This window comes from Talpa occidentalis, unplaced genomic scaffold, assembly GCF_014898055.3.
Source record: "Talpa occidentalis isolate TD23 unplaced genomic scaffold, MPIMG_talOcc4v2.1 talOcc4.3, whole genome shotgun sequence".
NCBI classification, from domain to species: Eukaryota; Metazoa; Chordata; class Mammalia; order Eulipotyphla; family Talpidae; genus Talpa; species Talpa occidentalis.
Window position 1 is genome coordinate 34,674,230 of NW_023603184.1, and position 15,082 is coordinate 34,689,311.

A 15,082-nucleotide genomic window follows, 5' to 3' on the forward strand; every position below is an offset into this window, starting at 1 on the left:
GATGGAAATTTGCGTTTTTTCACTTTGTAGCTGTTATGATTTATGCTATGAATATTTGTGTGTAAGTTTTTATGTGGATATTTATTTCATATCTCTTGGGTATTTTTGTAGGAGTGAAATTGCTAGGTCATAATGGTAGCTCTTTGTCTGACAACATTTTGAGAAACTGACAACTATTTTCCAAAGTAAATGTACCATTGTACATGCACACCAACATTTTATGAGGGCTACAATTTCTCTACAACTTCAGCAACACTTGTTGCTACCTGCTCACTGTTCTTTGAATGCTATGGCACTCTGCTTTACTGCTGTTTCACTTATACATTTGAAGCTACAAGACATTAAATGGTTTAGATCATGACACAAAGAGATGAAAGACAGTCCATTCTCATGGATATGGAGAATAAAAATAGTCAAAATCATTATTCTACCAACAATGATATGTAAACTTAATACAGTCTACACTAAAATGCCAATAATACTCTTCAAAGAATATTAAAAGTCTATTAAAAATAGTAAAATTTATGTGGAATCATAAAAAGACTCAGAGACTGGGGCAGATCACTGGACCTAGTGAACTGACTGTAAGCTTAGCCAGGACTCTGTCTATCACCTGCCCATCATTTATTGATAATGCTACTTTCTTTCTCTAGATGCCAGTGTCAACTCAAACCTTGTGTTCGGTAATTCTCTCAAGGTTTGGGTGCTTCCCCTTTTCCTTTTCCCCATTGTATATTTATCTGAGGAAATGGCTGTATATTATTTGGGGATCTATTATGGTACATGTTTGCCACAATCCTACTGGCTCCCTAATACCAAGAACCCACTCATCTTTTTGCTCAGTAGGTTTTTTTTTTTTTTTTTTAAAAGATTTATTTATTTATTTATACAAGCACTGGGTACAGTCAGAAGCGCGGGAGGGTGAGAGAACTCACCAGAGCCAGAGCGGGGAGCAGAGCAGGCAGAAGGACTGAAGCACACTGCTGAGGGGAGCAGCGGGCGGCAGGAGAGGTCTGCGTGCGCCATGTGGAACCCTCCTCTGGTGGCCGGGGAGCAGCCAGGGATCAAACCGGTGCTGCAGAGGTTGTGGGCAGCTTTGCAACCCAGCGCTCAACCACTGCACCACCAGGGAGGCCCTCGCTCAGTAGGTTTTTAATAAAGGTTGTGAGTCTTTATTTGGATGAGTACTCTTAGCCTCTGCTCTCTTATTTTTGCCCTTTTCTGTTTGTAGGTATTAAACAGCATCATCATTGAGTGTCTTTTTGCCCCTGGTGGACAGCAGGTTCTTATAAGCATTTTTACAACTCCTAGTGGATTGTAACGACAGTGGGCACTGCTTGTGCCTGACCTCTGTTTAGAGCTCCATGTCCCCATAGGTGTTACTAAACCAGCTCCTACCATTGTTCCTGGCCTTCGGAAGACAGCTTCCACTGAATTCTCAGTGATGCTGGTATACTTCTCATTGGCACATTTCCAATCCTGGTGAGTAATGTGTCTTTTGTGCTTTCATATGAAATATAAGCATCTGCTGAGTTTTCTGGCCTTACATAATATAACCATTCTGCCTTGCCTATCTCCCTGTCTCTAGTTTTTCACTTTATCATCTAAGAAACTTAAGTTTCTAGTTTGCTTGTTGTAGACTTTTGATTTCTTTAAGCGTCTAAGAATCTTCTTAGCAGTGAGTTTGTCTCATTCTGAGGTCATTGCCTAAGCATTAAATTTTATGTCCTAAGAAAGTATCCCCATGTTGGTGAATTTTTACACATAGAATTATGTTTTAACTGTCTTCATCAAGAACTTTAAGAAACCGACTATGCTTTCATGGCATCTAACTAGTTGTGACTTTGCTCTTTTCACCCTTATCAGGTCCAGCATGTCACTGGCTGTGTTCTTCTAATAATGGACCTGTAACTGTGAAAGGTTATAAAGTTAGCTCCCCAGGGAGGCACTTATTAATTTGCAGAGGAGAGGCTTCTGCCATAACATTCCAGGCATGAGAAGTGCCATCGGACCTTTCTGTGGAGGGGTGGGCTTACATTGAAAGCTCTGAGGTTTCAGGGGGCCCTATAGAGCTAAAATAGACCTGCCCTTTCAGGTGTCTCTGAAGCTCTGTGACTGTCATGTCCAGAGTCCACCTCTTTAATGTGTTCTCTATGCCACTGCAGAAGTTAAGGGACTCATTGCAAGTTACAAAATAGTCCCCCAGGTTCTTAAAACACAGCCTATAATTATTTATTAACTACCCCTAGTTTCTCACTATTCCCCTACCCAGTGTTACCCTCATTTAGTAAACTTCCAACTGCTGATCAACATGGGTGTTTTGCATTGGACTATGTAATTGTAACTATTAAAAAAACCATCGTTTTAGTTAAAGATTTGATTCCTGGTGAGCTCTGTCTTCCTGGCTTGCAGAGAGGGAGGGAGAGAGGGAGCACAGAGTGGGGATGGGCAGGGGGGGGAGCAGAAGGGGGAAGAGGAGGGAGAGGAGGAAGAGGAAGAGTTGTTGTTGTGGGGAGGGGGGATGGATATTCTGGTGTCTGTTCCCATGAGGGCACTGACCCCACCATGAAGGCCTTCACCATGAGCTCATCTCCCCTAATGATCTCCCAACACACTCTCTCAATCACCCCGGGAGTTAGGGCCTCAGCAAATGAATTTGATGGGAGGGGGACACAAACCTTTAGTCCTTAACATGCCCTGTCCTCTATTCTTTCTCATATTTATATCCTGTTCCTCTGAGACTTTCTTCTCTGTCAATGAAATTTTACATCTCCATTTAACTAATTCACATTTTATTCTTGTGGTTTGATCTTGTCTTAGAATCTATCACCTTCCATTCCTACCCCTTAAGGGCCTGTGACTCATTCTTTCCCATTGCATTTGGGGTCACTTATCAACTTTTTCTGGAAATCTCCTAAGTCTGTTGATAAGGTGACCTCCAATTTCTGTGTTTCTCAGAGCCCCACTTTCAATGACTCATTCCACTCACCATGTGAACATAACCTCTACCAACTTTATAATTCTGGATGCCTCAAATCCTGCTCCTAACCTTGGCTCACTATCCCCACACGTTGATGATCTTGTGATTCCCATCCCTACTCCCTCCATTCCCTATCACCCTCGTTGTTCCTGAGGTCCCTTAGCAACTGTAACAGTGGACAGGGTGTAATCCTTTAATCCTGACCCTGCCTTGATGGCAGCTTTTCTCCCTCTACTACTATCTCAGAAAACCCTGTTCCTGCATAATCACATTCTCTATCCTGATTGCTTCTTCCCAGTTGACTTTTTTTTGAGATCCATTGAGCATAGCCTCTGAATCTCTTTTAATAATCATACTGCTGAAAAGCCTGAGGCATTTATCAAAACTTTTGTATTCATGCACAGCAATTTTAGCTTGAAAACAAGCTTTAATCTTTGATATATGATACTTCTTAGTTAAAGGCAATTATACATTATTCATTTACAAATATCCAACAAAGAGCATTCAGCAAATGTTAACTAGACATTGTGGTTTTCAGGGCACAGCATAGTGAAAGGCAGGCATGATGCTCTGTGTGGTTCAGCTTCTATTACCATTTTAACTTATCACATTAGGACATCCTTCAGCTCTTACTGCCAGTATTTTCCAGGTGACAAGAGTGAAACTTGCCCTTAAAGAACTATGTCTTTTAAATAGGATTTCTTCTGTGGATAGGGTCATTTGATCTGACACTGGGATAGGCTTGAAGTCCTTTGGGGACAATGACAGCACAGGCAGCACTCCTGTCTTGCACGCTGAAGAGCCAAGTCCTGTGACTGCTGTTCCATGGACTGTTGTCACTGCTATGGAGGGGTAGAGAGAGTTACTGTAAATGGAAGCCAGTGGATGATGTGCTTAGGTCCAACAGAAAGTAATTGCATTTTTGTTTAGGATTCAATACAAAAATACTGATTTGAAGAAATATGTGTACTCCTGTGTCCATTGCAGCACTATTTACAATAGCCAACTTACGGAAACAAGCTAAGTAGCCCATAGATGAGTGGGTAAAGAAGATGTGACTTCTATACAGAATGGACTACTACTCAGCTAGAAAGAGATGAAATCTTGCCAAACTGTTTGTTGAAACAACCAATAGCTAATTTATGGAATGCTATAGCAGTCTGTAATGACTTGATTTCCCTCTATGAAAACTACATTTTCTGATAATTTATGAAGTGCTGGGGAGGATGCGAAGTTTGGCATGGGTTTTAGAAGAATCAAGAGACCTACGGTCAGAAGTAAAGGAAATTTTTATTGAAAGTATTTTTCAAGAGAGGAGAGGGCAGAGGTCAAATTACCTGCCTGCATGTGAGTAGGGGCAGGATCTAGCATTTACAGTTAAGCTTATTCTGCCTTGTGGTTTCTGGTTTTGCTTAGTTAGCAAGTTCTGCGTGCATCCCCTTCCCAGAATAAAGGAGCAGGAACTTTCTGTGAGAACTGTGGGATAGGAAATGTTGCTGGTGGTTGGGGTACAAATAGGGCAATAGCTTTTGACCCAGTTTAAGCTCATCAATTTATATAAAATTGCATATTAAAAAGAAGCAATATTCTGTATACTAGTTTAAACTATGAAGAATATATATATTTAGTAAAATGTTTTTAAAGTAGAAGGAATCGTGGCAAAGTTAAGTGAAGTCCTTTCACAGAAAAGCTTTAATTCTTGAAGTATTAGTTAATTTGTTTTTAGATGTTTCATTGGATAAGTGGAAATAATGAGGCTCTCCTTGTGAGGAGATGTCTGAGCATTGTTCATACTGGGGCTCTTTTGTGATCACTGAATATTATCTCTTCTAGTCATTGAGCACATCCTGCTTTGTGATTTTGGTCCAGGCATCAGGGATTTCACCCCTCCCAGCAAACTTTTGCTTATATCTTTCTTGTAACTCTGATCTGAAGTGACAGACAAACCATTTCCAGTATGACTGGGAGGATAAGTCTGGGGTGATGCTCCATGTGGCATATTCCCCACCTGCCTGTCGGTAGGTCTTCCACGGGATTTCTCTGCCATCTGGAAAAACTATTGTACAATCACTTGCTACCAAACGAGTACAGAAATCGATGACAAAGTGGTCTGTCTTGTGCCATATCCCTCCTTTGACAGCCGAAGGATGGTGAAAGGAAACACTGTGGTCTCCTTCGTGTGCAGGGATTGTGTTTGTACAAATTGCCGCACAGGAAGGACACTGTTTCCAGCAGCCACAGAGATGTTCAGAGAGCTTTTTTGTGATTTCAGGAACCATTTCTTCTGCAGACTTGCTCAGACACTTCTGTTCCACTGTCTTCATTGCGGGATCCAAAGCTTCACTCCTGGCTTCTTTGAGGAAATCATTATCTTTTATCTCTTGGTGTTCAATGCCTACCAAGTCCTTTCGAGGCAAGATCAGTTTCTCGCTCAGCTGATCACAGAACATATCCAGCCACTCAGACACTGTGCTGCCTTTATCTTTAGCTATTTCTGTGGATTTGTGAATGGCTGAGAGAATGGTATTTTTTATTTCATCTAACCTTAGTTTTAACATATCCTTCACTTTGTTACTTTCTTTGTCTGAACAATATGACTTTCAATGTAATTCCTGAAAAATGATTGTGGATGATGAAGGTACTGCCAGTAGTTATCAAAATTCTCCTCTTCTGCTAGAGAGATGAGAATGTGTTTCTCCAGGTTGGCCCTGTTTCCATTGAAAGCAGAACAAGTTGCTCGAATGTCACCTGAAATGTCACGAACCATTAGCCCCTAGATGGTAGTTAAGACAGCAGGAGTGAGCTTGTTCCACAGAAAATCAACAAATGTTTTGATTGAAGTTGCTCCCTGACAAGAGATCTTAAAACTCATGAAGAAATCATCTTTCTTGCTTTCCAGGTAGTTGACAGGATCATTTGCTCGCTTGAATGCCCTGTGTATCTCCTTAAATTCTATTGATCCACTTTGGAATAAACTCGAAGATAAATCCATTTTATATCAACTTGTAAACGTGTATCTTTCCATAGTTGATGCAGATTGCACCTCTTGCTCCATTATTGTTAGGATTTCGTGGAAATAACTTGAATTGTAATCATACTGTTGCTTCCTAATATTGGTAATAGTTTCTTCATGTCTTGAGACTATGTTACTAGTCGTCATTTTTATGGATTCATTTTTATGGATTCTTCATCTTCCACCTTTAAGTGCTTTGTAAAGAAAATATAACTCTTTCTCATTTGGACATGTTTGTCATAATCTATTTGAAACTTCCAGAATTTTCTTTCAGTATGTTCACCACATTTTTCTCTTTATTGAAATGTTGCAAAAGGATGTTTTCTGCATCCACATCAATCTTAGGCTCTGGAATTGGCTGGAGTATTGAGGACACTTCAGAGACCCAATTTTGCCAAAGTTCATTGAATATTTTACATAGCTCCTTCTCACTCAATTGTTTGCCCTTTACAGTTAAAGCCAACTCTCGACTTCTTTTTAATAATTCCATTTCATAACTTGATTTTTTGTTATCCAGTTTTTCTTGACTTTTTTTAAAACTGATAAGTTCCTTGGCTTTTTTTTTGGCTCTCTGAAATAAGTTGCTCTTTAAGGCTTATTAACTTATTCTCAAAATTTGCTTTCCACTGAATGAGTATTTCGCTATCTGGATCTTCATTAAAATATTTTTCAAATTTTTGCTTGATGGCTTCATATTTTGCTGCGACAGGAACATGAAGTTCTTCTGTCATGAGTATTTTGGTTTTCCCATTCTGAATCTGGTTGATCAGCTTGTCCTGCAAGCCCAGCACATGACTCCTCAGCTCCCAGGTCCAGGAGTTGTACATGGTCTCCAGTTTGCTCATGGCCACGACCTCTTGGGTATTCCTGAAACTGAAAATGAAGTTCTCACTCACGAGTGATCTCCACAAGTCTTGAACTCACAGTTTTACATCTGATATCTTCATGATGCTTCCCCTGGCCTCCTGCTGGGCGGTCAGGAGAATCCTGCTCTTCAGGTCCTGGATGTTGTGACTGTAGCGAGGATTAGGAGGGGCCATTGGGGGGTTGCCGTCCCACAGGTGGGCAAAGTAGCAGACATGAGTGTTGACGTCAAACTTGATGACATCGCTGAAGCGGGTCACATCTGAGCACTGTTCCTGCTCAGCAGCTGTCGCTGCCATCTCGTCCAGTCTCTGCTGTAGTCGCCTTCGTCCTTCCATGTTTAGGTCTTCAGCTGTGACTTCTCCCACATTCTGATGGACAAAGAGGCAACGTGGAGTGATTTTCACTTGCTTCATCCTTAGAAAGGCCTGGACAACTATCTGTAGAATGTCTTGCATTTCTGATGGATTCTCTCCAAAAATATTGATCAGAGTCAAGTTTGCAAGTCCAATGACAAAGGTTGCCAACTCGTTGTCCCGACTCTGGGATTTGTTGTTGAGTTCCGGGGCTCGAAGTCCTTCTGTGTCCACCACCAGGACAAAATCAAAGCCAAGGTCTTCTATGAATGTCTCCTCTATCTTCAGGAGCTGCATGTAGGCCCCTCGGGTGCACCTCCCTGCACTGACCATGAACTGCAGCCCAAAAAGGGCATTCAGCAGGGTGGACTTCCCTGAGCTCTGCAGGCCAAGGATAGAGAGAACAAACAGTCATTTGTCCCCTAGTTTCTCAGAGACCTTGTCAAACACGGCTGCCACCCACTTCAGGGGTACATAGGAAGCATCCCCGTCCATCAGCTCAGTGGGAACCCCAGCGATCATCAGATCCGCAGCAATCTGTGGGAGAAACAGGAATAGGTTATCCTTTGTGCAGGAAGCTTCTTCCAGCGCTTCATAGATCTGGCCCACTTCTCTGAGAAGTTGCTCAATCCCCAGGGAACAGTCATTAATCTCTCTGGAGAGAGCTTCTATCTCACATTCCCAGTCATGCAGATGGTTGCTCTTTGGTATGTTTTGCTTTTCTGTTTGTTTCTGTGACCACAATATCTTTTTCTTTTTTATTCAGTTCTTCCAAGTGTCCAGTTGTAATTTTGTCCAAAAATACACTCATCCATTGGAGGAAATAAAGTTTGGTATGAGTTTCTGAATATGTATGAAGAATTTCAAGAATAGATCGCATTAAATCATTGAGATGAAAGACACTGTTCACCTGTTGTTGCCGTATTCTTTGCTTCTCCTTCTCAATTTCACTCTTGTGTTGTTCAATGCTCCGATTTCCCTTCTCTCACAGATGGTACAGTTCTTTGTCCTTCTTACACCAAAGGTGCCAGAGTTGTCCCTGAAGGGGCAGTAAGTTTTCCTTCATCTCCAAGATCTGCATCTCCCTCAGTAGTGCCATTAAAGTCTCTGCCTTTCCCTTGGCCTCCTTGCAATCTCTCTGGTCCTCATCAATGAGGAATCTCTGCTGGCGAGCAATCTGGGCACAGGCCTGTAAGCTAAGAGCAGCTTCAGATCGCTCTAGCAAACATTGGATTGTAGTTGCGAGCTCTTCTGTTAATTCAGCCTCATTTCTGTTTCTGATTCCTATCTTCACTCTTTGGGCAGACTTACTGCCCATTATTTTTTCTTTGTCATCAAACAAAAAGATCAAAGGTCTTGATAACTGACACAGGTCATGGACAATTTTTCTGTTCTCTTTATTGTCATCAGTGGTTGACGTGAGGACCACAAGGAGAGAAGAGACCTTCTTCAGGAAGGTGAGTTGCTCCTGGTGTTCTTTCACATCTCCATGGAGATTGGTGAAGGTTAGGCAGGTGTGAAATCTGCCTCCTCCTCTCCGCCGGGACAGAACCAGCAGATTTCCACCACACCTCCCATCAAGAGACAGTTTTTGCTGCTCCCTCTGCAGTGTCGATGAAAAAAGACATCGTGTTTACGTTTACTGACAAGACAGTTCATGATCTGAGATTTGGAAGCAGAGAGGCCATTTCCAACTCGAATAAAGGACACAATGAGGGTAGGGACCTGGCACATCTGCTGATTCCTGTAATTGCTCTTCTCAGTTGCTGTTGTCCTTGACTCTTGCCAGGTTTTCCTAATTTGACTGAGAGACCAGAGAGAGAATTCAATTTGAGAAGTGCAGGGGTTAGGTATTAGAAGGGGAAGGGCAAACTGACAAATGGCAAGTTTGCCCAAAATATATTGTCTGGCAAAATCATCTGCACAGTGAAGAATTGCCATCTGAATATCCATAGGGTGGATGTGAGGCCTGGGAGTAGGGCCTGAAGAACTAGTGGCACCTTCACTATTGTAAGGGGCAGGACAGGGCACAAGGCAGGTTTTCTGATCCCATGCAGATCGGGTAAAGGAGGAGTTAGAGTCCTCAGTAGTTTTGCAGGTTTTTTATTTGGGGTTCACCAGGCATATGGCAGGCAGGGGTGCTGGCTGGGGGGCTGGGAGGCTGGCAGGCCTCCCAGCCCCCAGCAAGTCCTCACTCTATCTGGGCTCTCTAGCGTTCGTTCTGCTGCTTCTCGGCTTCGGCTGCGGCTGCTGCTGGTGCTGGTGCTGCTGGCGTCCCCCCGTGACGCCGCCCTTAAAAGCACAGTCTTAGCTCAGCTGAATCCCATCTACCTATGCCCACACCCTATTCCAGGTGCCCACCATCAGGCATGCATTCAGGACAAGGATCCATCATCTATCCTGATGGCGGAAGGGCAGAAAAGCCTGATATTTTCTTTACCCTACAGTCCACCCCCTCAGGGTTTTCTGCCATACAGTCTATACATATATACACAATTTTCTAAGCAAACAAACAATGCAGCCATGGCCCACAAAAGCAAATACATCAAATAACAAAATACAACATAACAAAATACAACAGAACACAAATAAGTCCAGGCAGGGCACCAACCAAGTGCAAAAGACAATTATTGGTACCAGCAGATGAGCCACCAAATCTGCTGCCGAAGGCACTGCTCATACGAGGGAGGGGAAATCACACACGGCATTTGCTATAACACACCAGGAGCCGTCAGGCTTCCTGGCCTTCTCTGGCTGTAGTCTCGGCTACAAGGCACACACAGCATCCACCCCCAGGATGCACTAGCTCTGGGATTGGCAATTTTATTCTGTTGGGGGTAATCGCCAACCCTCAGGGTTTCTGTCTGCAGTCGCTCCAACACTCGGCCTTCATGGCCACCCATGCGACTCGCAGACCCCTGCTCTCAAGCCAACCCACTGCACAAGCACATGGGTTGGGGATCCAAACTTTGCATTTGGCTTGGGCTCCACCCCAAGCCACATTCCCCACCCGTCCCCCAAGGACGGGCTCCTCAGCTCCTCACCCTCACTCAAGAATGAGCAGGGCATCACCCATAGGTGATTTTACGAGACTCACAGGGCTTCAGCATACCCAGGCTGCTTAACAGCCGCTTTAGGGCTTCTCAACTTAGCATCAGTACCAGCTTTTGCCACCTTAGTTGGCTTTTCTCCTCCACCTGGCCACTGGGCATACACAGGCTGCTTTTGGCCATCTAGGCCCACTGGCCACCCCCAGATTCTCAAAAAATAAAGATAACCTGCTAAGGTCCTCCGCCTTCTGGCGGGATTGTCAGTCCAAAATCATCAGTTCATCAGTTCAAGTCCATTGGCCTCTCCCTGCGTCAGCAATGGCCTGCTGCCTCAGGGGTCATTGGCTGGTCCTTTCCGGTGTCGTTGGCTGGTCCTATCCGGTGTCGTTGGCTGGTCCTTTCCGGTGTCGTTGGCTGGTCCTTTCGGGCGTCTCCTTCACGCCAGGTCTCATCCTGTAGCTCGTGGACGTATCCATCTTCTGTACCGCCATGGCGCCTCCAGCGTCGTCACAGGCAGTCTTTTACTCCTTAGTCCCTCCAGGCCTTTGGAGGGCTCCAATACCCATCTGCATGGATCTTGCCGACTTACGCCAATTGTAAGGGCAGGACTGGATACAGGTGCAGGTTTTCTGATCCCATGCAGACCGGGTAAAGGAGGAGTCAGAGTCCTCAGTGGTTTTGCAGGTCTTTTATTTGGGGTTCACCAGGCATATGGCAGGCAGGGGTGCTGGCTGGGGGACTGGGAGGCTGGCAGGCCTCCCAGCCCCCAGCAAGTCTTCACTCTATCTGGGCTCTCTGGCGTTCTCGGCTTCTGCTTCGGCTTCTCCTTCAGGTTCTGCTGCTGCTGGCTGGGGCTGCTGGCGTCCCCCCGTGACGCCGCCCTTAAAAGCACAGTCTTAGCTCAGCTGAATCCCATCTACCTATGCCCACACCCTATTCCAGGTGCCCACCATCAGGCATGCATTCAGGACAAGGATCCATCATCTATCCTGATGGCGGAAGGGCAGAAAAGCCTGATATTTTCTTTACCCTACAACTATCTTCAAAAAGGTCTGCATATGGATCAAAAGCCTCATTTTCATGACTTGTGGTGCTTGGGCAGTCTTGCATCTCTGTTTTTCCATCATCTTTGAAGACCAGGTATCTCAGCCCATAATCCAGCATGAGCAGCTTCTGCAGGAATTAGAAGGGAAGGTCCTGTTCAGAACTGGGCTGCGTGTTATTCACAGAAGCTTTGTAGATCAAATGGAAGTTAGCTCTGTTCATCCTTTTTGGGTAGTAATGCTCTAGGCCTAGACGCTGGAGTAATTCTAGCAAGGGCCTATTTTCTTTGACTTCCCATTTGTTAATTTCATTTTCTTGTGATTCGTGGGGTGGTTTCTTTTCATGGAAGATATTTTGCAATTGTTTCATCACCTCATTCCCTTGCAATGGAGACTTGGTGGCTTCATAATCTCCATCAATGAGCAATTTCAAGTCTTTCTCCAGGTTCTTGCAATCATGAAATGCTCCATATTTGGTGAGCACATGTGCAACTTCTTCAGATAATGATTGTCCCAGGTGCTGTCTTATTAATTCCAAGCATTGTATTTTCTCTTGTGGAGAAAGAGTTGTGACACCAGCAGTGGCCGTCAGCCCTGTGAGCACCAGGAATGCATGAGCCCTGTAGCTGCAAATCGTTTTGAGTTTCTGGTATTGCTTGTGTGTTCTTTGCATTTCATTCGCTAGGAAGTCTAATTGTTTATACCCTAGAATAGATTGGAAAGTTTTGTTTACCGCATGGTATCCTGCACCCATTGCAATGCAAAGTAGTAAGACTTGTACGTCTGACTGCTCATTTTCTTGGAGGTTATTCAGGAAACAGCCAAGAGCCAAGCTAACCTCATAAGTAGCCTTTCTTTGCACTTCCTCTACTGTTTCTAGAGACTCTGATTCGGCCTTCACTTCCATGAGATCATTCTGGGCTTCTTTTAAGATTTTTATTAGTTCAGAAAATTTGGAGATGTTGACATGCTCTTGTGCTGACTCTGGCTGGAAGATCCATTGCATGATGGAACGAGTCTGAGGAAAGTTTGTCACGCTGTAGATGTGAGGATCCAGGAGGATGCGCAAATGAGATTTAACAAATTTAGTATTGTAAGTGGAAACGTTTTTGCAATAGTTGACAGTGTTTAACAGAAAATTCTGCAGACCCCAGTCTGTAAGGCATATGTTAATCCAAGTGTCATAACTTCTTACTTTTTCATTCAACACTTGCATGAAATCTATCAGTTTTTTAAGTTGCTCTTCAGGATCAGCCACCGCCCAGGATCTCACATGCTCTAGGAAAGCCTTAACCTCTGCCCCAGCACTCAGTGATTCTTCCCCCTCCTGGATGTGGGCTGGGAGGCCAGTCAGTGCAGCGTAGCAGTTTTTCAGGAATTTAGCTATGGGGAGCGGGTCCTTGAAATCACTCCTGTGGCTGGAGAGGATGATGTCCCAGATGGGCACCAGCTGAAGTCCCTTGTCAATGACACACCAGGTTTTATTACTGGCCACGAGGCCAGCTTTCCACTGAATGAGGCCGTTTGCTTCTGGTGGGCCCCCTGTCTGGGCAGTAGATAATTGGACTTTGGTTTGGAGACTTTGGAAGGTGTTTTTCTGAGACGCTGCTTTTGATTGTGAGGCTGACACATCCACCCCTGCGGCACCATGCACTCCAAAGCCTCTGTAGCTGCCCCTTATGTAACTATCCAGGGCCTCTGCTGCCTGCTGTTTCACTTCCGCCAGCTGCTTGCTCTGGAAACCCTCTGCAGTGGCTTTCCACCAGTAGATTCCTCCCAGATGCAGGGGTCCCTGGTTATCATGAGAGCCAAACCTGTGGAAGAAGGCTTCTGCCCTGCCCCTCAGCTGGAGGAGTCTGTCTGGGCCTGCAGGCTGACCCAGAAGGCCTTCAATGTATTGCAGTTCCTGGAGAGCAGCCTTGGAGAACTGGAGCTGATCAAGAGGAAAGTGGCAGGAGGCCAGGGGGACATTGCTGAACTTGGTTGAACAAAAATAGGAATGCTGAGAATGTGATTGTCGGGTTGCCTTGGATTCGGAATGTTTGCTTTTATCTATACCAGCCTCCAGGCTAAATCCCCAACCTCCACCCTTGGCTGCAGCAGTTACACTGAAGCCCAATTTTTCCATAGTCTGGGTGAAGGTGGATTCATCTTCAGAAGATGTAAATTCTTTCGTTTCCATGCGGGTGCCCTGCTCAGGGCCAGCAAGTGAGAACTCCTTGGGGACCCTGAGTAGCTCTTCTCTCTTCTCTGTCAGGCCTCTTGCAGAGATGGTTTTGTAAATTCCCTGCAGGGCCAGTCTTCCGGATGCCCATCTCACCAGCTCTCTGTCAGGGAGGTTTTGTCTGTGGGACAGTGTCACCTCTGTGAGGTGAAGCTGTCTCTGCATTATTTCTGTGACCTCGTTTAGGGATGTTTGAGGATGTTTGGGGATGTCCATTGCTTGCCTCAACTCTGCCTCTTTACTCCTCACTGCGTCTTCCTGTCGCTGCCTCCCTGCTGACATTGAGCCTCTCAGCTCCTGCAGCGCCTGCTCCGCCTGCTTCTGCTGCTTTTTCATCATTTCCACCTGAGCCTCCTGTGACTCTGGAAGACTCTTTGAGTGTGACAGGTGCAGCAGTTTCTCCAGGGCCCTTGTCTCCCAGGGATGTTGTGCCTGGGCCTGTAGCCTCTGCAGGTCCTTTTCTTCTAGGTGTTGTGAAGCCTGGGCACAGGTGACACCGACGAGTTCCTGAAGCTGTGGCAACCAGTACTCAGCTGCCAGCCCCACTTCTCTCAGCATCTCCTGGAGTCTTGCCCTCTCTCCCCCAGGAGCTGGGAGTCCTCAGGGGTTGTCTGTGCCATGGCCATGGCTGTGGGAAGAGAAAACTCTCAGATTAGCTGGATCAGGACCTTACACATTACCAGCCATATGGTCAAAGGGGAGTGTACTAAGGATGGAGATCAGCAATTTTTTTTTTTCATTTCCACCTGTCATTTTTTAAGAAATATATTTTATAGCATTGATTCATTTCTTTTTTGTGGCGGACATCTTTGTAGGTTTCCTCAACATGGATTTTGTACGCAGCCTGACTTTTGTGCTTCCTATTACACAGAATCAAGAGGATGGAGAACATTTTGCCAAAGTTTAGCATTTGAAAATATGCATGAGTTTGGCAACTTTTTATTTTTTTGAACATAAGAGTTGGCACCAAGTACCTTTTTCTCTCTTTGTTCGACCAGCCTGTGTTGACTGGTACCCTATCTCTGGCACTTAATTATAGATCATATCATAATATATATTTATTCTCCTATATTTGAAAATTTCATTTTTTTATCTTTTAATTTATTTTATTTCTTTGTTTTAAAGATTTATTTATTCATGCATACAAGAACCGGAGTACAGGCCATATGTGTGGGAAGGTGAGACCATTCACCAGAGACAGAGTGGGGAGCAAAACCGGCAGATCTATTGAAATACACACTGATGGGAGTGGTGGGCGAGACAGGAGAGTTATGCTGCACCTCGTGGGTATCTCGCCGGCTGGCCGGAATCAAATCTGCACTGCAGAGGCTGCAGATAGCTTCGCACCACTGTGCTCAGCTGCCTGCGCCTCCAGGGGAGGCTCTTATTTCTTAATTAATTAAAAAAAAATGTTTGACATTAGAATCCCCTCCATTAGGTATTGCCATGTCTCCTACACTTTAAAATGTCCTTGATATTTCCATCGAGGTAACAAGAAATTCCTTCTTTTTAGTTCCATTGCCTTTAAACAACTAAGTAAAATTTTATCCAT

At 44.6% G+C, this 15,082-nt stretch overlaps 1 protein-coding gene and 1 pseudogene across 1 annotated transcript; both read right to left on the reverse strand.

Annotated features, from left to right (window-relative positions):
* Positions 1–6,901: 6,901 nt before the first annotated feature.
* LOC119254967 (interferon-induced very large GTPase 1-like) lies at positions 6,902–7,902 on the reverse strand. The gene is made up of 3 exons (XM_037521992.2): positions 7,891–7,902; positions 7,652–7,750; positions 6,902–7,594 (listed from the first exon to the last, which is right to left on the reverse strand). The coding sequence occupies exons 1-3, from the start codon at positions 7,900–7,902 to the stop codon at positions 6,914–6,916; spliced, it is 792 nt and encodes a 263-aa protein (XP_037377889.2). The 3' UTR covers positions 6,902–6,913.
* A 3,344-nt stretch (positions 7,903–11,246) lies between these two features.
* LOC119254968 (interferon-induced very large GTPase 1-like) lies at positions 11,247–14,156 on the reverse strand (annotated as a pseudogene).
* Between the last annotated feature and the right edge of the window lie 926 nt (positions 14,157–15,082).

Coding starts and splice junctions, on each gene's coding strand:
- LOC119254967 (XM_037521992.2), bottom strand. Junction 7,595..7,651: donor TGGCAGCCGTGTTTGACAAG/GTCTCTGAGAAA, acceptor CTTGGCCTGCAG/AGCTCAGGGAAGTCCACCCT.